General features: G+C 40.9%; 1 protein-coding gene across 2 annotated transcripts in view; it reads right to left on the minus strand.

The window, feature by feature from the left end:
- Nucleotides 1–2,923: 2,923 nt before the first annotated feature.
- The window catches only part of itpr3 (inositol 1,4,5-trisphosphate receptor, type 3), a 263,682-nt gene continuing 242,216 nt past the window's right edge, over nucleotides 2,924–24,389 (minus strand). The window contains exons 51-58 of one of the 2 annotated variants that reach the window (XM_068007423.1): nucleotides 21,077–21,241; nucleotides 19,503–19,695; nucleotides 18,590–18,691; nucleotides 15,623–15,747; nucleotides 10,934–11,099; nucleotides 8,807–8,967; nucleotides 4,274–4,435; nucleotides 2,924–3,821 (exon numbers count right to left, since the gene is read on the minus strand). In XM_068007423.1, the coding sequence (XP_067863524.1) occupies nucleotides 3,729–3,821; nucleotides 4,274–4,435; nucleotides 8,807–8,967; nucleotides 10,934–11,099; nucleotides 15,623–15,747; nucleotides 18,590–18,691; nucleotides 19,503–19,695; nucleotides 21,077–21,241 (1,167 nt within the window). In that variant the 3' untranslated portion in view covers nucleotides 2,924–3,728. The remainder of the gene's footprint in view (nucleotides 3,822–4,273; nucleotides 4,436–8,806; nucleotides 8,968–10,933; nucleotides 11,100–15,622; nucleotides 15,748–18,589; nucleotides 18,692–19,502; nucleotides 19,696–21,076; nucleotides 21,242–24,389) is intronic. The other variant, XM_068007424.1, reaches the window with a different exon arrangement.

The following is a 24,389-nucleotide window of genomic DNA, read 5'->3' on the forward strand; positions in this document are numbered from 1 at the left end:
TTTCCCTTTTCCCTACCTCTTCTTATCAGTTTATTTGGGGGTAGTTGAAATCTCCCATGGTTATTATTCTATGTCTTTTATTCATTTCATAGATTTGGCTACATATTTCTTCCTCCACTTCCCGTCCACTATTAGGTGGTCTGTAGAATATACCTATTAATATGATCGATCCCTTCTTATCCTTTGTCGCAATCTACATGGATTCTGTTTCTATCTTAATGTTAGTTTTGTCCCTTTTTCCTACCGTCATTATGTTGTCTCTAATTAGTACAGCTACCTCACCCGTCCTTCCTTCCCTATCCTTTCTAAATATGTTATATCGTGCAATATTTAACTGCCAGTCCTGTTCTTTATTAAGCCAAGTTTCAGTTATCCCTACTACATCTGGCTCCCCATTACAAATTATTGCCTCCAGTTCCCTTGTTTAGGTCTGGATGCTGTGTACAAGCAATTTAATTTTTTTTAATTAATTGTTTCACTCACTTTATTTTTAACAGTCATCTTATACTTATGTTCTATAACTATCTGTTACCTGACCGTTTATCTTACCCTTATTCTTCACCTTGGTCTGACCTTTACTCTCATCTCCTTTTTCTTTTATCTTCAGGCTTGTGTTATTTTCACCAGATCTCCACCCCCCCCCCCACCCCGCCCGCCCAGTCTTACGAGCTTAAAGTCCTATCAACAGCCCTATTTATCCTTTCCGCTAGGAACTGGTCTCATTCCAGTTCAGGTGTAGCCCAGCCCAGCAGTACAGCTCCTTCCTGTCCCAGTACTGGTGCCAGTATCCCGTGAAACGGAACCCCTCCTTCCCATACCAGTCTTTCACCTTCCTGATTTGTCTATCCCTATGCCAATTACCACGTGGCACGGATAGTAAACCCGAGATTACCACCTGTGAGGTCCTGATTTTTTAATTTAGTTCCTAACTTCTGATATTCCCTTAGCAGGACCTCCTCCCTTTTTTTCCCTATGTCATTGGTCCCAACATGGACCATGACAACTGGATCTTCCCCCTCCTTTTCCAAGTTCCTCTCCAGTTGCTCAGAGATATCCTTTACCCTTGCACCAAGTTGGTAACAAATCCTCTTGGACTCTTGGTCACGACTTCAGAGAGCGCTATCTATCCCCCTAATTATCAAATTCCCTATGACTGCAACCTTTCTATTCTTCTATTCTGCCCCTTCCCCTCTTGGATCGCATCCTGCTCCACACTGCCATGGCTAGCATTCTGGCCATCCTCCCTGCAGCCTTCATCCTTATCCTCACAGGTAGCAAGCACATCATACCTGTTGAATAGGACCAGTTCTGTGGGATCTCCTTCTCTATCTCCCCTTGGTTCCATGTACCCTGCTGACTGACAGTCACACTCTCCCCTTCCTGCACCTGTGCTTTCCTCTGAGATGTGACTGTACTCTGCAGAAAACTATCCAGAAATTCCTCCCCCTCCCTAATGTGTCAGAGTGGCTCTAACTCGCACTCCAGTTCAAGAACTCTGAGCTGGAACGACACAAGGCAGAGACATTTCCTGTAGATGTGGCAATCCGGGACAGTCTCACTGTCCACAAACTCCACATATTACAGTCCCAACAGACTGCCTGTGCTGCCATCTCTAATCTTTATTGATTTATTAGTTAGCAGTTATTTATTTCTAGAACTAATAGAATCACTTGATGTCCAGTATTAATTAGCTGACGGATTAGTTTGATTTGAAATTAATTACTCTGATTATTTACTATTTATGTATAACAGATACTTAATTGATCCGTTTAATGTTGGTTTCAATAGGATGAACATCAGGCGGATTCTACAATGGGCAAGCGATCCACTCCACCAGATTACCACCCAGGTGGTGAAGGTGAAAAATACTCCCTCCCACCCTGCCCCCTCCAATTTAAGTAAAGTAGGCGGATTGATGGAGCTGGTGGTACCAGTCGCTATGATCTGGAGTTTGTTTGGATGCCTACAGGGGTCGGAGAGGAATTTCCCAGAGTTATTTCCTAAATTAGCCTATGTTTCTTTCTCTGTCTTTTTGTCACTCCTGAGAGATTGTGGGGGTGGGTTTAATGGTGTGAGCATGTTGCGCCATGTGGGATGGAACAGGCTTGATGGATCATCTGGTCTTTTCCTGTCCTTTTTCGTATGCTTGTATGTTAATATGTCCCATTTAAATGACAAAAGTCCCACATGTCTACAATGTCCTAGTCTGTCACTTTGGCTACAAATCAGCACAAAAGCATTGCAGAACTGGTAGATTTTTCTTATAACTCAGAGTCTTTCTGCACAATATTGTTGGCACCTTTCCACCCATCTCCCAATCATTTGAAAATTGTAAAAACACAATTGCTTCTTAGTGCAATACACAATTTATATTCCAATGTAATGTAATGTAATGAAATTAAACTCAATTTAAATCTTACAATGGGTTTGCTGTGACACAGGTCACTGGCAATAAAACAGTAAATATACCAGAGATGAAACATGAAATAAAACCAGCCAAATTTGACCTGTATACATTACCCAGAACAGTAACGCTGGGTGGAATATGTTTCAAGCAGACATGACATCTCCGGTTTAGATTTGATACATCGATTCCTTAATATGTTACTGCCTTGAAACCATGCATTACTCATTTATTATGAGGTTCCTCACTCATCCATAGGACAAACTGTATAACACACTAAAAACATCAGAAAATCGAAAATACCAAATGCAGTACACTTTGTACCATATAAATAACAGTTGGCTAATCATAGAGCTTTCTTTATGTGGAAGGCAGAATATTTGGACACATATCTGAAGATGTTTGAGACATTTCAGGTGATAAGGTGCTACATAAATGCAAGTCTATCTTTATGATGCTTTGTTGTTCACTGTTCATTAGAGCTCAGGGCGAGTATAAAACATTTCACATTCCAATAAATAGTTTAAAACAAAGTTTATTAGAATCCAACAATCTGTCATCTACCAAGTGATTTCTAGTAGATTCCACATTCTGAGAATTAATTTTAATGTTAGTGTAGTAATCAGTGCATTCTTGTGAATGCAGCAAATATTAACACCGGCACTGCATGTATCCAAATATTCATTCATACATGGCTACAAGGAGTGAACACACAAGTCCAATTCAGGGATGAAGAGCTCATGCTGATTAAATTATGAGGTGATACTGCTCTGTCTCCTAGTCCAGCATTAAACCTGTGGGTTTAGACAATGCAGTTTAATGATTTTGACAGCAACCTACAGAGCAAGTTAGTAGGGCAAAGTTCATTGAGTGATAATGTTTCCCTGCCTGAGGCAGGCAAGCAGAAGATTTCTTCAAGTTTTCCAATTTTACCAAAATGTAAAACACAGGAATGAATGACTTTGTACAACACACACTTTCAATATATATATAACCCACAGTAAGAAAATAGTAATAATCACATATTTTTAAAATAAAGTATTGCACGGTGACATCAGCACCAGAACGTGTAACATCAAACCACATCCCTTCCCCAAGAACTATACTCATTTTTAATTTACAAATTATTTAATCCACATGTAGTTTGAAAAATGTAGTTTCCTTATTTTAAGATCTCTTCCACAGACCCAGAGAAAATTCTAATATATTTTGTTTCAATTTAATCTACCATTCAGATATTCTTTTGTTGTGAAGATGTCAATAGTACACAACAGCATTCTTAGGCAGTGACATTTGGGTATTAATCATAGTGCACTGGAAAGTTTCATGCTTTAGTCATCTGATGGTTTGTGTTTGATGGGTTGTTTTGGACGTCCACAAATCCCATTCTCTGCCTGCGTTTCCTTTGTTCTGTCATCTATACAAAACAAATGATGACTAATTTTAATTTAATTTCCTTAAAATCTAAATAAACACTATTCAGTGATAACATTACCATTATATTGATTCCACTACTCATTCATTACAAAGGGTTTTTTTGCATTAATTTATTTTCCCCACCTTCATAATAAGATGTAATCAAGTTTTAATTTTTTTTTGCATAACTTTTGGCCAGCCTCACCAAGGCAGATAGGGAGAAAGTGGCTGCATGGGGAAGGAGAGGATGAAAATGCAGTCAAGGGACTGACTGGCAATTATTTTTCTGCATGGAAATCGGGTGGATTCCAAATTTTCTCAGACTAAGGTGGGGCTGAACCAGTTTGAGATTGGAAGCTCACAGACTTTATTTCACAAAATGAATGTCTGAATTCATATGCAAATCTGTCCTTTTTGCACTATAAATGAAGTACTTTCATTTTAAACACCAACCTGTTCTTTTAGTTCTGTAAGTTGGCTTGTGAGGTTTGTTACTAGCTTCATTGTCGAGAACAGCTTGTCCTGTAGATTTCGAAGTTCATTCTGTTCTCCTTCCCCTTCATTACTGACCAGTGACATGGCACGCATGCGTGGAAACCAATCCAAGTTTTTAGTCTACAGAAAGTAAAGAAAGAAAACAGCAACTGAACTTCAGGTTGTCTTCATTTTAGGACTGGTCCAAAGTCTCTGGAATGTATGACCTTGTTATACTTAACCTTCAGCATGAGAGTAGTGAATTGAAAAAAGAAAGAACTTACATCTCTCCATATCACACACCATCCCGACTTGGAAATATATCGCCGTTCCTTCATCGTCGCTGGGTCAAAATCCTGGAACTCCCTACCTAACAGCACTGTGGGAGAACCTTCACCACACGGACTGCAGCGGTTCAAGAAGGCGGCTCACCACCACCTTCTCAAGGGCAATTAGCGATGGGCAATAAATGCTGGCCTTTCCTGCGACGCGCACATCCCATGAACGAATTTTTAAAAATTATATATTGCTTTTCACTTTCTCAGGACATTCCAAAGTGTTTCATAGCCAATGTAGTCACTGTTGTTTTGTAGGCAAATGTGGCAGCCAAATCTTATACAGTAAGGTCCCACAAATAACAATGAAATAAACCACCAAATAATCTGTTTCAATGGTGTTCCTCAAGGGATAAATGTTGGGCAGGACACTGGAAGAACTCCCTTTCTCTTCTTCACATAATGCCAGGGATCTTTTACATCCACCTGAGCAGGCAGATGGGGCCTCGGTTTAACATCTCATCCTAAAGACAGCATCTCCAACAGTGCAGCATTGCTTCAGTACTGCACCAAAGTGTCAGTCCAGATTATATGCCTAAATCTCTGCAGTGGGGCTTTAACCCACAACCTTCTGATTCAAAAGCTACCACTGAGCTAAGGCCAGCTCACCTGTCTACCAGGGTACACTGCTTGCAGTCAGCAACATTCCAGTTTCCTTTGCAACCTAGAGTACAACCGTGCAGGTTCTTGTGCCACACTCTAATTTTAAAAAGAAACCAAATTGGGCATGAAAACCCTAATATAATAGACATTAAGTTTAGGGGCATAATTAAGAAATGCCTATACAAACAGAAGCCATGATGTGGAGATGCCGGTGATGGACTGGGGTGGACAAATGTAAGGAATCTTACAACACCAGGTTATAGTCCAACAATTTTATTTTAAAATCACAAGCTTTCGGAGATTATCCCCTTCATCAGGTGAATGAGTGAAAGATTCTCAAATCGCATATCTTATATTAGGCTGGGAATAGCATCACACCAATCAAAAGGTGTCGTTGTTGTTCAAACAGGCCAGTCACGGAGAACAGCACGTCCCAGTACACTGGATATACATTGTGTCAATTACACAGACAGAAAGAAAGAGACCCAAATGGCAGAGAGAGAGAGAGAGAATATTAAAACACATAACTTTTTTTCCCCTTTTTGCTGTTGGGGTAACGTGTAGCGTGACATGAACCCAAGATCCCGGTTGAGGCCGTCCTCATGGGTGCGAAACTTAGCTATCAACTTCTGCTCGACGATTTTGCGTTGTCGTGTGTCTCAAAGGCCGCCTTGGAGAACGCTGACCCGAAGATCAGTGGCTGAATGTCCTTGACTGCTAAAGTGTTCCCCGACTGGGAGGGAACCCTCCTGTCTGGCGATTGTTGCGCGGTGTCCGTTCATCCGTTGTTGCAGTGTCTGCATGGTCTCGCCAATGTACCATGCTCCGGGGCATCCTTTCCTGCAACGTATGAGGTAGACAACGTTGGCCGAGTCACAGGAGTATGAACCATGTACCTGGCGGGTGGTGTCCTCTCGTGTGATGGTGGTATCCGTGTCGATGATCTGGCATGTCTTGCAGAGGTTGCCGTGGCAGGGTTGTGTGGTGTTCTCCTGAAAGCTGGGTAATTTGCTGCGAACGATGGTCTGTTTGAGGTTGAGGCTGTTTGAAGGCAAGTAGTGGAGGCATGGAGATGGCCTTAGTGAGGTGTTCGTCGTCATCGATGACATGTTGAAGGCTGCGGAGAACATGGTGTAGTTTCTCCGCTCCGGGGAAGTACTGGACGACGAAGGGTACTCTGTTGGTTGCGTCCCGTGTTTGTCTTCTGAGGAGGTCTATGCGATTCTTCACTGTGGCCCGTCGGAACTGTCGATCGACGAGTCGAGCGTCATATCCCGTTCTTACTAGGGCGTCTTTCAGCGTCTGTAGGTGTCCATCGCGTTCCTCCTCGTCTGAGCAGATCCTGTGTATTCGTAGGGCCTGTCCATAGGGGATGGCCTCTTTGACGTGGTTGGGGTGGAAGCTGGAAAAGTGGAGCATCGTGAGGTTGTCCGTGGGCTTGCGGTAGAGAGGTGCTGAGGTGCCCGTCTTTGATGGAGATTTGTGTGTCCAAGAAAGAAACCGATTCTGAGGAGTAGTCCATGGTGAGTTAGATGGTGGGATGGAACTTGTTGATGTTATCATGTAGTCTCTTCAGTGATTCTTCGCCGTGGGTCCATAGGAAGAAAATGTCGTCGATGTATCTGGTGTATAGCGTTGGTTGGAGATCCTGTGCAGTGAAGAAGTCCTGCTCGAACTTGTGCATGAAAATGTTGGCGTATTGGGGTGCGAATTTGGTCCCCATGGCTGTTCCATGTGTTTGGGTAAAGAACTGGTTATCGAAGGTGAAGACATTGTGATCCAGGATGAAGCGGATGAGTTGTAGGATGGCGTCTGGAGATTGGCTGTTGTTGGTGTTGAGTACTGAGGCTGTTGCAGCGATGCCGTCATCGTGGGGGACACTGGTGTAGAGTGCCGAGACGTCCATCGTGGTGAGAAGTGTTCCTGGTTCAACTGGTCCGTGGGTGCTGAGTTTTTGTAGGAAGTCTGTAGTGTCGCGACAGAAGCTGGGGGTTCCCTGTACAGGATGCCCTCGACGTATCCAGAGAGGTTCTCACACAGGGTTCCGTTGCCTGATACGATAGGATGTCCGGGTGTGTTGGCTTTGTGTACCATGTTCTCCGCAGCCTTCAACATGTCATCGATGACGATGAACACCTCGCTAAGGCCATCCCCACACCTCCACTACTCACCTTCAAACAGCCACCCAACCTCAAACAGACCATCGTTTGCAGCAAATTACCCAGCTTTCAGGAGAACAGCGTCCACGACACCACACAACCCTGCCACGGTAACCTCTGCAAGACATGCCAGATCATCGACACGGATACCACCATCACACGAGAGGACACCACCCACCAAGTACATGGTTCATACTCCTGTGACTCGGCCAACATTGTCTACCTCATACGTTGCAGGAAAGGATGCTCCGGAGCATGGTACATTGGCGAGACCATGCAGACACTGCGACAACAGATGAACGGACACCACGCAACAATCACCAAACAGGAGGGTTCCCTCCCAGTCGGGGAACACTTTAGCAGTCAAGCACATTCAGCCACTGATCTTCGGGTCAGCGTTCTCCAAGGCGGCCTTCGAGACACACGACAACGCAAAATCGTCGAGCAGAAGTTGATAGCCGAGTTCCGCACCCATGAGGACGGCCTCAACCGGGATCTTGGGTTCATGTCACACTACACGTAACCCCAACAGCAAAAAGGGAAAAAAAAGTTATGTGTTTTAATATTCTCTCTCTCTCTGCCATTTGGGTCTCTTTCTTTCTGTCTGTGTAATTGACACAATGTATATCCAGTGTACTGGGACGTGCTGTTCTCCGTGACTGGCCTGTTTGAACAACAACGACACCTTTTGATTGGTGTGATGCTGTCCCAGCCTAATATAAGATATGCGATTTGAGAATCTTTCACTCATTCACCTGACGAAGGGGATAATCTCCGAATGCTTGTGATTTTAAAATAAAATTGTTGGACTATAACCTGGTGTTGTAAGATTCCTTCCATTTATACAAACAGAAGCCTTGTTGGATTAGTCCATGAAGTAGGGAGCAAAATAACAAGAAATGACAGTTGGCATTTTATTGAATGCGTCTGTCCCAGTGACATGACTAACTGTAGACTGAGCATAAGGCCATGAAAGCTGGCTAACAGTCTGAAATCAACATCAAATATTCTTCGATCAGATGTGATATGGACAGCTACAGAACAACGCTCCCTTAACTCTGCCATACCAATGTGCCTTAACTTCAACCTCAGGAGAGCACTTAATGCATCAATCTGAACTTTACCACTGCCCAAATCAGCCATCTTATGGCCTCTCTGATTGACATTATAAATTTTGTGTCAACTTTTGCTGAATTAGGGACAGTTTTATGAATTCCGCTTGGACATGTAGAAACAGGATGAGATTGCCCAAACTCATTTCAGCCAGCAGGGCAAAGATACCGCCATCTCATTTGTCTGAGCTGGATTGGAACCTGGGACTCAGGGGTGAGAGGGCACCACGCAGCCTCTTCTATTAATAAGTACACACATTTATGTAGTGGGAAATTGTGTTGACAGTTTCATGAAAATATTACCTTTATCATTTGAGCAACATAGCTTTCGGGACCTGTGTAATCAGTTCTTTTTTTGACGTTAACCAATACAATAAAGTATAAGTAATTCCAGATATCATGTTCAATGTTAATGTGCTCTTCAAATGATACTGTCTTGTTATCAAACTTATCTCGCTCAAGGCCTGCACAAAATAAAAAAGACAGTTACTTCCAGAAAAAATAAAGTTACCGAGCACATAAAATAGTTTGAACTGTAGATTATTTCTGGTTCTGTTGTATGTTTTAGCTCCCACTTGTCTGAATTTGCCTTGTTTCCACTGGGGCACAAGTTTCAGAGTACCAGCAGCAAACCAGAATAATGCACAAGTTGACAAGTCCCAATTGCAATTTTTACTATTCCAACTGTGGGCCTTTCTCAATGTCAACCTGCTAATAACCAGAAAAAAATGGCAGCATTCAGCAACCAGCATTGTTGAAAGGTTCCATTTACATGTGCTGCTGGTGGCTCAGGTAAAAAGTAATGCTTGAGCGTCCTGCCACTGGAGGCACTGGCAAAGCATTTAAATCTTTCTTGCCAGGAATTTCTTTGGGGGTTCTCTGCCGATCTTTGTCTGAAGTGGCAGTGGCCAATCGGGAGAATCCCCCGAGAAAATTCCTGCCGTTTTCTTTGCGTAATTACACTTTAGTTGGTTTAAGTTGGTAGTTAAAGGTCCACAACACAGTAATAAAATGATTCCTTATGTTAGATGGAACGTAATATCTGTAATATTAATGTTTATCAGTGTCTAAGCTGAAAACAAAGAAAACAGTCAGCATGGAAAGGAAGGAGTTTTCGTGGACCTATCAGTAATCTGAGGCTTGTTGGTAATCAGTATTATTTTTAACTGCTTTTTAAACAGATACTTTATTTGATGCACTATGTTTATTTGCAAATCCCCTCCTCCCAAAGGCATCGACTCATGTTGGGGTACAGTTCCACAGGCGATAGTTTTTCTCGAATAAATTGGAGTATATATATTATACTTGGACGATAAATAACCATTATGCATGTGAGCCTAGACAGTTAGTGTCCACAACAGCAACAACTTGTATTTGTATAGTGCCTTTAACATAGTAAAATGTCTACAGGCCATTGTACCATATGGGGCATCACTACTGATCCCAATTCCGTCTTCACCCAGAGCCCATACATGTGCATGTTCCTGTCGGGGTCACTGGATAACAATCAGGTCACTTGGCTCATCCTCCCCTCTTAAGCCAAGGGATGATCAGATTAATTGTTACCTCCATCCTGCCACCCCAGTTGAGATCAACTAACTCAGCACACATTGGGATTGAAACCTGGAGTCTTCTGGACTTTATGACTCAGGTGCACACTGCTTTTAGCAGTTGACACTTTGGGAAACTTGAGGCTCTATTTTTCAAGAGAGATTGAAATTGCTTTGAAATGCCAATTTAACTATTGGTCGCATGGAAACATTAAACAAAAACCTCTTTAGCCTGCAAGATCCCAGGGATGGGTGAGAGAACAGGGTCGATTTTCCTTTCAGTCATGCCATGTGAATTGGAAATATTAAGGACTCTTATGAGTGCATTCTGTCCTACATTGCAGCAGATTTTAAACACTTATTTGTCACAAGTGATAGTTTTATAATAAAACTGGTACAGAGAGATCCAGACCTGCCAAGTGTCAGTCAATGGCAGTGACAGTCATTCATTTTAGCTCTAAAATTTAGCCTATTTTGATGCAAGTCACTGAAAAATAAACGCAGCTCCGTGTGTTTAAATAGGTTTATGAGTGGTGCTATTATTGTTGATCACACATCTCACCATCATTTTCACTGTACTGACAGCTCTGTACCTTATTTAAAGGATGAAAGTAACACATTTAATTCCTTTACATCTATTTTTTATGTGCATTATCTAAGAATTGTGACATTTCAGCTTATGTGTCAAAATAAGATATATCGCAGCAAATGAACAAAAAAAATCTAATGTAGCCTCATACTCTCTGGAAGCTGTTTCTTGGACCAGTGAACTGGGTTGACCTGTTATTTTCAACCTGAAATTTTAATTTCTTCAGCAGACATTTTTACCGACTGTTTCTATCCATTTGTTGGACAAAAAGTATTGGACGTCTGTACCTACCACAGATAAAGCATGTTGACTTGAGGACTTCTTCTTTCTTTTGTTTCTCACTTCTCAAATCAGCAAAGGTGTCAATGATAACACCAAAGATCAGGTTCAATACAATGATGATAACAACGAAGAAAAAGAGCAGATCAAAAATAACACGGGCGGGAAACAGTGCCTCCTGGAATAAATCAATCATTGCAGGATTGAATTTAATCTACAAGTTCAATATCTCTATGTTTCTGCAGAATAATTTGAATAAATCACTTGAAAGTTACAGAAAATCATTTTCAGACACCATATTAGGGAGAAGTTGTTTTATTTTGAAAATTTCTCAGGCCGTTTGGTATTCAAAGTTTATTATTTAATAAGTGAAACATTTTCCTATGAAACAAGCTGGCCGAGTTCCTTGTGAGATCTGTCTTTGCGAAACTCATTTTCTCACTTTCTCTCCTCTTTGTACGTTTAAGTTTCTTTTCCTATGTGATCTAAGTAATTCTTGATTATTTTCTACCTTATTTTGTTCATGGTGTTCTAAATAAATCATTTTCATGCAGATTTTAATCTCAATATAGCTGTCTCTCATCTCTCAGTCTCTCAGTTATGTCTCTGTTTCCCATCTTCCTCTTCATCTCCCAAGACTTGTCCTTTTCCACACTGAAATTCTGTCAGCTCTGTCACCTGACCCTGTCTTTCTCTGTCACCTGACCCTGTCTTTCTCTGTCACCTGACCCTGTCTTTCTCTGTCACCTGACCCTGTCTTTCTCTGTCACCTGACCCTGTCTTTCTCTGTCTCTTGACCCTGTCTTTCTCTGTCACCTGACCCTGTCACTTTCCAGCTTAAATTTCCAACATTTTTAGTTAAATATTCCTGTTATTCCCTTTCTGTTTTCTTCTTGGTGTTTCTAAATGGACATGTTGGGCCGAAGGGCCTGTTTCCATGTTGTAACTTGTAACTTCTAAATAAATGTTTATTATCCTGGATTTGATTTCCTTCTTCCCAATTCCAGACTTTGATCCCTATTTGAACTTTAAACTATATGAAGGACAAAATTTTTAAAAAGCCTTTCACACCATCGTTCTTCATCACCACAGGCTGAACCACAAGATGCAGCTGCTATTCACAATATATTATTTTAAGATTGTAAATTAAACAATGTTGAAAATTTAGGACAGACAGAGTGGTGTTGCAGTACATTGGTTGGATGTTGGTTTGCTTGCAATTCTCTTTATAGAATCTTACAGCACAGAAGGAGGCCATTCGACCCGTCGTGCCTGCGCTGGCTCTTTGAAAGAGCTGTCCAATTTAGTCCCACACCCCAGCTTTTTTCCCATAACCCTGCAAATTAGTCCTCTTCAAGTACATGTCCAGTTGCCTTTTGAAAGTTCCTAAGGAACCTCCTTCCAACACTCTTTCAGGTAGTGCATTCCAGATCTTAACAACCCTCTGTGTGAAAAAACTTCTCTTCATTTCCCCTCTAATTCTTTTGCTAATTATTTTAAATCTGTGAGCTCTGGTTACCGATCTATTTGCCAGAGGAAACAGTTTCTCTCTACTTGCTCTCTCAAAACTCCTCATAATTTTGAATGCCTCAATTAGGTCTCCGCTTAACCTTCTCTGCTCCATGGTGAACAATCCCAGCTTCTCCAATCTCCCCACATAACTGAAGTCCCCCATCCCTGGTATCATCGTGGTGAACCTCCTCTATATCCTCTCCAAGGCCTTGACATCCTTCCTAAAGTGTGGTGCCCAGAATTTTACACAATACTCCAGCTGATGCCTAACCAGTGATTTGTAAAGGTTTAGTATGACTTCCTTGTGTTTGTATTTAATGCCCCTATTTACAAAGCCGAGTATCCCATACGCTTTCTTAACCGCCTTATCAACTTGCCCTGCCAACTTCAAAGATTTGTGAATATGTACTCCCAGGTCCCTCTGCTCTTGCATCCCCCTCAAAATAACACCATTTAGATTATACTGCGACTCCATGTTATTCCTCCCAAAGTGCATCACTTCACACTTATCTGCATTAAATTGCATCAGCCATGTGTCTGCCAATTTCACCAGTCTGTCTATGTCCTCCTGAAGTCTGCTACTATCCTGTTCACTATTTACTATGTTGCCAAGTTTTGTATCATCCGCGAACTTCGAAATTGTACTCCTTATATCCAAGTCCAGATCATTTATATATAACAAGAAAAGCAATGGTCCTAATATCAACCCCTGGGAGACCCCACTACATACTTCTCTCGGGTCAGAAAAATGTCCGTTCACTACTACTCTCTGCCTAATATCCCTTAGCCAATTATGTAACCAAGTTACCACCATCCCTTCAATCCCATGTTCAATTCCCATCTGTGCCATTAGAGGTGATGCCAAGCATGGGACAGGCACATTTCCGCAGGGAAATTGGATAACATCAGGCATTAAATCACCTGTCACTTTTATATAGTTTTTAGTGACTGGCTCAAAAGCCATATTAATGGGGCCTAGGAGCTGTTAACCCTCTTGATGAGGGGAATGGAAGGTAGAATGGGGATACCTAAAGAGGGAAATCAAAACATTTTTTTGGAGGTGGTATTAAATTAAACAAACTTTAAAAATAGAAATGACTTAAAATTACAAAAATAAATTCTAGTATTGTGTTTTGCTTGATAGACACTGAGGTAAGTTTTTCACACAGTTCTTTACTTAATACACAAGGGACGCTAAATTGGGCCGTGTAGCGCCCGTTGTTTAGGCACTACACGACCTCTCTGACATCCAAGATGGCGTCTTGGATGCGCACACACGTTTCCAGCGTGACGCGCACCAGATGCCATCTTGGTATAGGAGTTAGCGCAGGCACAGATAACGAACGCTGGAATTGTGTAAAGCAGGGAGAAAATGGCTTCAATCAGTGTGCAACGCTGATTTAAAGTGATAGACACCATTTTGGGACTTAACATTCAACTCATCGCACAGTCTTAACCTCGACCATCTGAACGTGTCTTAGAGTGCCTGGAGGACCCTCCACCAGGGCTATTTAAAGGGACCATGCAGGATTTACAGGTTAGTGGCTGGGTTATTGCTTCTGGCTGCCGAGACATTTGTAACTGTTTTTGGAGGTCTCCTAGACTTGAATACTAGGATGCGGGGAGACATAGCCTAACATTTCGAGTCAGGACGTGCAGGAATGAAGTTAGGAAATGCTTCTACACGCAAAGGGTGGGAGACGTTTGGAACGTTCTTCTGCAGATGACAGTTGATGTTAGCTCACTTGTGAACATTAAATCTGAGATCGATAGATTTCTGTGAACCAAGGATATTAAGGGATATGGGGCTAAGGTGGGTATATGGAGTTAGGTCACAGGTCCACCATGATCTCACTGAAACGTGGAACAGGCTTGAGGAGCTAAATGCCACTGCCACTTGCTGCCTCCTGATATGGGGCACTTTCTCCTGAAAGAAAGTGGGACGTGTGTCTGGGTGATATGCCTGTCATGGTTGAATAGCTGCCAGTGTCTGTGAGTTGTGGGTGGGCAGCTTGAAACAGTGGTAATGTGTAAGGGTGAGAGGAAGCATCTGATTGGAAGAGTTGAGCACTGATCAGAAGGGTTTGTTGGTATGTGGGTGATGGGGGGGGGTGGTGTAGTGCGTGTTGCAGTTGGTAGGAGACACCACTTGACAGTTGACCTCACTCACCTTGACCACTCATGTCAAAGCATTGAACTTCTTCCTGCACTGCATCCATGTTCATGATGCTGTGCGCCTGGCATTGACTTCGTCCCCCGCTGCCTCCCACTGCCTTTTGGATATATGTCTGGAGGGCCTCTTGCACCCCCCTCCCCCGCAGATATAGGATGTCCCTCCTTCTGTCCACCTCTTGCGCCAACGCCTCTAGTGCATCAGCAGAGAATCTTGGTGCATGCACTCTTGCAGGCCTGGTACCAACTCAGATCGGCAGATCGGTGAGGTCTGGTGTGCAGATTGGAGGATGTGGGATTTATTCAATGTTTTAACATAACTCATCAATGTGTAAACAAAGGGATGGAACCTGCATCTGTGTTTTACGTGTGCGATGTATGATCTCTGTTCAGACTCTGTGCAGACAGTCGATTGTTATATTCAGCAAATAACAGGTACCAGCTGCCTTTGAGAGTTCGAAGAAACATCCTCCCTTTAAGAGATTGGGCTCCCCCTGCTGGTGGAAAGTGCAAATTGCACTGATTCCACGTGCAAGGCCCAGAAATGAATGCTGATTGAAGGTTCGTACTCAGACTGGCCGAAACTCGCATCCTGCCTGCGCAGGGGTCATTGGGCGCGGGGTAATAGCACATCACGCTATCCGTGCCCAAAAGCGGCCCTTATCCAATTTTTATCCCCCAAGGTATTTGAAACAATTATAGGTGTAATAATAGAGAAACCAAAAGGCATAGCCTAGTAATGAGTTTTAGCCTTTCCTACTGTAATAACATGGAAGTAACTACTTATACATTTGTGAATTAGAGGAAATATAGCATATACTCCAAAACTCCAAATATGTTAACAGATAGTTGTTAGAGAGTTTTTCTGTTTAGGCATTCAAGAGGCAACTCAGTAAATCTGGCACCTATATATATGGCAATAAGTAATTGTGGTTACTAAGTGCTAGATTTTAAACTTCAAACTGCAAAGGTAAGAGACAAATGCTTCCAGCTGTCTCATTATGAAGATTTACATACATCTTTTGACGGTTGTCTGAGTACATCTCCAACACCACCTCCATTACGCAGGCCATGATTCAATACTGTTACTATACACATCAATAGAGTGTCACAGGCACGCTCTTTGTCACTCTCTTCCTCATCTGTAATGACAGAAGTAGCAGCAAAAGTAAATTAGAATTTGTCTTCAGTGCTCTTTTAAAAATGTGATGATTAGTAATTAGACTGTGTGCTCAATGCCAATTGTTCTCATATTTTTTATGAAAGTTAATCAATTGTGACTCTTGCACTGTCAATAATCTGAACCCACTTGTGGAGAGATCTCCTTCCCTTCCACCATGCCAATCATCCATTTTTAGTTTCTCGAGATCCCTCTTGCACCACAAGCTATTTCATCCATTGACTGAGAGGACAGGTAGGCAATTTTCCCCAGGCTTCTGCCAATGCTACAACTGTAACTGGTCACTGAAAGAGCAAGACCAGTAGAGCAAGTAGGTTGATTTGTACTCTGATAATCCCTTGCTTCCTGTGGGAAAGTATCTTGTTTCTATTCATAAAAGTTTGGCTCAGATTAGGACGGTAGCAAAGAGCAATATCTCAGAAGAACCTATCTCCTGCCACTAAATGATCTGCACTATCTTCACTCAATAACTTAGATTTTCCAATCAATTTAATTTGAATGCCAGCATAAACCACTCATTTTAAATGGGTTAACACTGGCATCAAAATAATGCTGATCGGAAAACCAAGGCTAATACGACCGAAGCTAGATTTGCAACACATGAGGAATGCCCCATTCTTACTGAATATTTTGATTATATGGAATTGTGGAACTCAGTAACGTATCTGATAACTGGCTGAATAGGTTAAATGCAATTGCCTAGTCAAATAGTCAGAACCAGACATCCCGATCTCTGACATCCACATTCACAGTATTGATTGTCTGATGATAGAATAACATGTTGAAGAATAGTTAGTTCTATTTACATAGGATGCGGGGATAGTCAATGACTGCTTACAATGGACTAAACCTTAATTCCCTAACCAAACCCATACAGTTCCATAGTATTGTTTATATGGGATGCTGGTGCTGCTTTACCTAGCCGATTTTTATCATCTCAGTCTGTACCTAGCCTAGCCTGATGATTTTTTGCTTCCAGAACTCTCCTTGCTGGCTTATTCCAAACATTTGCCACTCTTTGAGTAAATAACTTTTTCTGATATTGATTCGAAATCTGCCTTTCACACATTTCTCCATGTCCTATGATTATTCGCATATTTTGAAGTTTACCCTTTCTATGCCATTTAATATTTTATATGCAACTCAATGAAGTTCTCCTTAACTGCTTCTTTCTAGATAGTAAAACTTAAACTTTTCAAGTCTTTTGTCATAGTCTTTTCTTATATCAGCTTGTTCTTAGGGAATGCTGCATTGTCAGAAGTGCCACCTTTCAGATGAGATATGAAACCAAGGTCCTGGCTATCTATTCTGGCGGTTCAGAAGGACATTTAAGATCCTATGGCACTACTCAAAGAACAGCAGGGAGTTCTCTTGGTCTCTTATTCAACAGCCCTTTCTTAGTCACCACAATCAAAAGCAGATTAACTGGTCTTTCATGTCGTTGCTGTTTGTGGGATCTTGCTGTGTGCAAAATGGCTGCCAAATTTGCCCACATAATTGTCATTGAACTTCAAAGTAATTCATTGCATGTGAGGGTTTCAGAAAGATGTAATAAGGTGCAAGTCTTTCATTCATAGCTCACCTTCCTTTACTGTTGCTGTTTTCTGCATGGATTCTAATGCAATTTTGTGGTGTAAATACCAAACTAAATACAGCTGTCCAAGAGTGGTCTGACTAAAGTATTGGAAAGTTTTAGCATAATTTTTGTAAACTTGTATTCTACATTTCACACAAGGTTATGAGACCAGTTACACATGAGGAAGACCATTAACTGCAACCTCTGTTTCTACTATTCCTTCCATTTTTTGTATTATTAACAAATTTGAATCTGTATACGTACAGTGTTTCACTACCTGTGGATGTTCAGGAGGATTTTGAATTCAAAATCATCCAGTACACCCAGTATTCTAAAGAATTTTGAAGTGAGTATGACTGAAGAATTTGATAAGTTAGGGCGCTGTCAACCCACACCGTAATCTGCATTGTCTTCGCACTCCATAATTTCCACATCATAATCTCCACATCATAATTAAACTGTATATTCTTGCACCTTTCTAGATGAATGAAATTAAAATTCTAAACAAAAATTCAAAACAATTATACACCTCAGATTTTTCAACAAAAATCTATTTGAAAGTTTTCAAATCCAAATGCTTGTGCTGTTAAATATAGCTTTTTAAAAAATAATACATTCATATCAATATGTACATTGTATTGGAATTCATCACAAGCAATGCAACCACTTGTACAGATATTGTTGAAAAACAGTCTTTGAGCTGCTCTGTTCACTCAAGTGTCCAAATACATCATCTACTGTGGTACTGAGTCATTCCAGGAATGTTCCAAGTTTGATCCTGGTCTGCATTTTTACCTCATCTTAGCTAAGGTAGCTCTAGGGGTCCAGTGCCCCTGGCTTCAGGATGGGAAAATCCATAAATATCCACTTCTGATCACTATCTAATGACTCCTGCTGGAAAATACAGACGTATGGCAGTCAGATGAGAACAGGCCTGGGGTCAGCTATGATGCCCTACACATTTGAGAAGACACTTCTTGTCAGCTCATGCATGAATAAAAAACACTTGGGTGAATGGGTAAGACAGCAGGGGGATGTCAGTACCACTGAAACTATACAAGCCCTGCAGAAATCAGAGGACGGGAGGAAACTGTGGAAAAGGAAAAGAACCATTTTCATAAACTAATGCAGTATATATCTTCTGCAATCTTATGGTTTATGAGATCTGTAGAGTGATGTGTAGCTTTTTGCTCATTTCTTTCTGTAGATTAAACTTTAATATGCTGACCTTGTGACTCAGTGACTTGGATGCCTGCAGAACAATTAATATCATCAGCAGCACATGAGTTAATGAAATCCTTTATTGCTCTTCCTTGTACTGTAAATGGACCTATTAACAAAAGAAACATTTCACACATAGTCTGTTTAACATTGTTTTACTGATGGTTTGCTCTGCCTGGCCTGAAGCTTCTTGTTTATGCATCTAATTTAGTTTTGTTTTACCACCCTCAACACTTGGTTCAAGAACAAAATTCTTGCTATTACTATATCATTTCATTTTATTGAATTATTTTTGTCCCATTTTCAAATGTATTTAATTTACTCTCTTTAGGTCCCAATGTGCCATCTACCATTCCTCAGGCAAGAGGTTGGAAAGCAACCCAATCTCAGCCCTTTGACAATGTTGATCATTAATTAGGAGATATGCAAAGGTAGCCGTGGCAATTAACCCTGTAATTTCCCTTCCTCTCTATGGGAAAAAAAAACCTTACCACTCTCAACAACTTTCCTTGGTCACAGGTCCAAGATGAGGAGATTATTATGCAAGGAATTGTGTTAATCTGTTTCATACCACCTTTGTGCAGAAACATATTTTGTGACCAGACTGTCCTATGTCAGATAATTCGAAGATGAAACATATACGGATGCACTGCAGGCTCTAAAACTCTGGTCGGTCTGCATGTAGTGGAATGGCTGAGCAGTTAATAGCAGACATACTGGGTAGGGTTTTCCTTTTCTGTGTTTCCAGCCCACGATTTTCCGCCCATTAAAGTGAATGGGTGGGAAATCACAGGCTGGCAAGTGCAGAAGCAGAAGGCCCTGTCTGATGACCGTGACAGTGCAAGAGCTTCAGGCAGCATAATCTTAATTACAATTGAGCTCCACTGTGTTAAGGTAGTTGAGCGTCAAACTATATTTACCTGGTGTGTTGCTGCTTGGTAACCTGTCAACTTCTAAAATGAAGTCATCCTTTAGGAAGAGGAAGCCCACAATTGAGAAGAGATAGACAAGGATGAGAGCAAGCACAGCTGTCAGGAGGATGGAGCGGCCATTACGTGTAACACTTTTTATGACATTAAACAGAGTCTCTTCTCTATAGATCAAATCAAACAGCTGAAATACAGAAATCAGATATATGATAAGTTTACATTTGCCAGTTTTTAAAAGTGTCATTTCTATGCTCTGACCCACGCAGGATAGACTATCAGGATAGTCTGATCTAGCACATTTCCACTAATACATGTCAATGATAAGGTAGTTTTGAATTTAGGCCAAGTTACCATGAAACAAAAACTTTTTCTGCACTTCATTTTTTGAGGTTTACTGAAACCAAATCAAAATGATTTTAGATTTATATTCATCTAGTTCATCTTTCCTCAAATCCCATGACATCTACTACACATTTTAAGGTAAGACCAATGTTTTGTAATGCCTTCTTAAATTTTCATGTCATTCCCATACTTTCATTAGTCCAAAAAATTAAAACAAATTTAAATGGTGGACTGGGTAGTACATTGGGTTAGTAAATTGTCCCTTCATCTCAGGAGCCTGGGTTTGAATCCAGCCCAGACTGATGGCATGAATCTCCTCTTTCTATTGGTTCTAGGAATCCTACTTGAAATGAGCTTGAGAAACTACAACCCAGTTTCTAGTTGACCTGGGTCCACTGTGTGACACTGCCCATAATTCAGGAAAATTGTCCCTAAATTGACAATAAAGGTATGAGGAATGGAGAATTCACACAGGTGCAGTATGGGTTCTCCTCAGCATTTAGGACATGGGGTATAGTTGAGGCAGTGTAAGGGCAATTTTAATCTGCACTAAAAACGGAACATGCTGCAAATATACATCAAGTCATTAATATCTGTAGAGAGAATTGGTGAACCCTTCCTTTCTGGTGTAGACTCTTCAGCAGAACTGATTTTTTTTTTTGATTGATTCTTTAAAAAGCAGAAATAATTTGAAAAAGTCCTGGAAAGCACAGAGATCATTGCAGTCAGACAGTGAAGAAGAAGAGCTAGCTGTGCTGTGCCTGACCAAGGGTTATTTAATGCCGATGTTGTGTCCACAAAGTGGAAAATGTCCCATTCCTCGGCTCTTGCACCCCTTCTTTTAATGTATAAAATTCAACAATTCTAACCATTTCTATTCTACTAATCATTCACAAGAATGATTATAAATTAGTTCTAAGTTGAAATATTTTTAAGATTAGACAGTAGGGAAGCTCATGTACAACAGTGCATGAAACACAGAATCAATTTACAATATGCATTTTCAAGCCGTGTAGTTTCTGTCTTTAATTACAAAAAGCCAAAGCACTTTGAATGCAAATTTTTTATACTTCATACAAAGTTTTTGATGAGATAAAACATTATAAGCAACAACTGAACCCAACCAGAGCTCATTACAAAATGCAACAGAAGTGAGGTGGAACATTCTACGATTAAAGAGCTAAAACATGTCTAGATAAAATAGTTATAAAGATGTAACATACCAGGATACTGTAGAAAAACTCATGGACAAAGAGCCCCAGCACACTTGTCACTATGTATCCAATGTGATAAAGGAATGCCATGTCCATGATCATGGCCTTGTATCCAATGATAAATTTCCCACCATTGCCCACAAAACTAACCAGATAAACTATTTTGTTGATGAGCTGAATATAACAAAAAGAAAATAAATATTAATTATTAGTATATAAAATAATGTATATCAAAAATATTCCAATATTCAGGGAGTATGGCAAAATTAGTTACATGTGAACTGTACACAATATTCTATGGTCAGAGTGCATTACTGTTTCCGTTGCTGTTGAATGCGATGGTGATATACTGTGGAATGTGATAGTGAATTACTGTTGGACGTGATGGTGGTTTACTGTGGAACGTGATGGTGAATTGCTTAGGAATGTGATGGTGATTTACTGTGGAATGTGATGGTGATTTACTGTGTAATGTGATGGTGAATTACTGTGGAATGTGATGGTGGTTTACTGTGTAATGTGATGGTGAATTACTGTGGAATGTGATGGTGATTTACTGTTGGACGTGATGGTGGTTTACTGTGGAATGTGATGGTGAATTACTGTGGAATGTGATGGTGATTTACTGTTGGACGTGATGGTGGTTTACTGTGGAATGTGATGGTGATTTACTGTGGAATGTGATGGTGATTTACCGTGGAATGTGATGGTGAATTACCGTGGAATGTGATGGTGAATTACTGTGGAATGTGATGGTGAATTGTTGTGGAATGTGATGGTGATTTACTGTGGAATGTGATAGTGAATTACCGTGGAATGTGATGGTGAATTACTGTGGAATGTGATGGTGATTTACCGTGGAATGTGATGGTGAATTACCGTGGAATGTGATGGTGAATTACCGTGGAATGTGATGGTGAATTACCGTGGAATGTGATGGTGAATTGTTGTGGAATGTGATGGTGATTTACTGTGGAATGTGATGGTGAATTACTGTGGAATGTGATGGTGAATTACTGTGGAATGAGATGGTGGTTTACTGTGGAACGTAATGGTGATTTACTGTTGTATGTAGTGGTGATTTACTGTTGAACGTGATGGTGATTTACTGTTGTATGTGATGGTGAATTGCTGTGGAACGTGATGGTGATTTACTGTGGAATGTGCTGGTGAATTACTGTGGAATGTGCTGGTGAATTACTGTGGAATGTGATGGTGATTTACTGTGGAATGTGATGGTGATTTACTGTGGAATGTGATGGTGATTTACTGTGGAATGTGATGGTGAATTACTGTGGAATGTGATGGTGAATTACTGTGGAACGTGATGGTGAATTACTGTGGAACGTGATGGTGATTTACTGTGGAATGTGATGGTGGTTAACTGTTGAACCTGATGGTGAATTACTGTGGAATGTGATGGTGATTTACTGTGGAATGTGATGGTGAATTACCGTGGAATGTGATGGTGATTTACTGTGGAATGTGATGGTGAATTACTGTGGAATGTGATGGTGATTTACTGTGCAATGTGATGGTGAATTACCGTGGAATGTGATGGTGATTTACTGTGGAATGTGATGGTGAATTACCGTGGAATGTGATGGTGATTTACTGTGCAATGTGATGGTGAATTACCGTGGAATGTGATGGTGATTTACTGTGGAATGTGATGGTGAATTACTGTGGAATGTGATGGTGAATTACTGTGGAATGTGATGGTGAATTACCGTGGAATGTGATGGTGATTTACTGTGGAATGTGATGGTGAATTACTGTGGAATGTGATGGTGATTTACTGTGGAATGTGATGGTGAATTACTGTGGAATGTGATGGTGATTTACTGTGGAACGTGATGGTGAATTACCGTGGAATGTGATGGTGATTTACTGTGGAATGTGATGGTGAATTACCGTGGAATGTGATGGTGATTTACCGTGGAATGTGATGGTGAATTACTGTGGAATGTGATGGTGAATTACTGTGGAATGTGATGGTGATTTACTGTGGAATGTGATAGTGAATTACTGTGGAATGTGATGGTGAATTACCGTGGAATGTGATAGTGAATTACCGTGGAATGTGATGGTGAATTGTTGTGGAATGTGATGGTGATTTACTGTGGAATGTGATGGTGATTTACTGTGGAATGTGATGGTGAATTACTGTGGAATGTGATGGTGAATTACTGTGGAATGTGATGGTGAATTACTGTGGAATGTGATGGTGATTTACTGTTGAACGTGATGGTGATTTACTGTTGTATGTGATGGTGAATTGCTGTGGAACGTGATGGTGATTTACTGTGGAATGTGATGGTGATTTACTGTGGAATGTGATGGTGAATTACTGTGGAATGTGATGGTGATTTACTGTGGAACGTGATGGTGAATTACTGTGGAATGTGATGGTGATTTACTGTGGAATGTGATGGTGGTTAACTGTTGAACCTGATGGTGAATTACTGTGGAATGTGATGGTGATTTACCGTGGAATGTGATGGTGAATTACCGTGGAATGTGATGGTGAATTACCGTGGAATGTGATGGTGATTTACTGTGCAATGTGATGGTGAATTACCGTGGAATGTGATGGTGATTTACTGTGCAATGTGATGGTGAATTACCGTGGAATGTGATGGTGAATTACTGTGGAATGTGATGGTGAATTACTGTGGAATGTGATGGTGACTTACCGTGCAATGTGATGGTGAATTACCGTGGAATGTGATGGTGAATTACTGTGGAATGTGATGGTGATTTACTGTGGAATGTGATGGTGAATTACTGTGGAATGTGATGGTGAATTACTGTGGAATGTGATGGTGATTTACTGTGGAATGTGATGGTGAATTACCGTGGAATGTGATGGTGAATTACTGTGGAATGTGATGGTGAATTACCGTGGAATGTGATGGTGATTTACCGTGGAATGTGATGGTGATTTACCGTGGAATGTGATGGTGAATTACTGTGGAATGTGATGGTGAATTACTGTGGAATGTGATGGTGAATTACTGTGGAATGTGATGGTGAATTACTGTGGAATGTGATGGTGATTTACTGTGGAATGTGATGGTGATTTACTGTGGAATGTGATGGTGATTTACTGTGGAATGTGATGGTGAATTACTGTGGAATGTGATGGTGAATTACTGTGGAATGTGATGGTGATTTACTGTGGAATGTGATGGTGATTTACTGTGGAATGTGATGGTGAATTACTGTGGAATGTGATGGTGAATTACTGTGGAATGTGATGGTGATTTACTGTGGAATGTGATGGTGATTTACTGTGGAATGTGATGGTGAATTACTGTGG

The sequence above is a fragment of the Heptranchias perlo genome, chromosome 27, assembly GCF_035084215.1.
Source record: "Heptranchias perlo isolate sHepPer1 chromosome 27, sHepPer1.hap1, whole genome shotgun sequence".
Lineage (NCBI taxonomy): Eukaryota > Metazoa > Chordata > Chondrichthyes > Hexanchiformes > Hexanchidae > Heptranchias > Heptranchias perlo.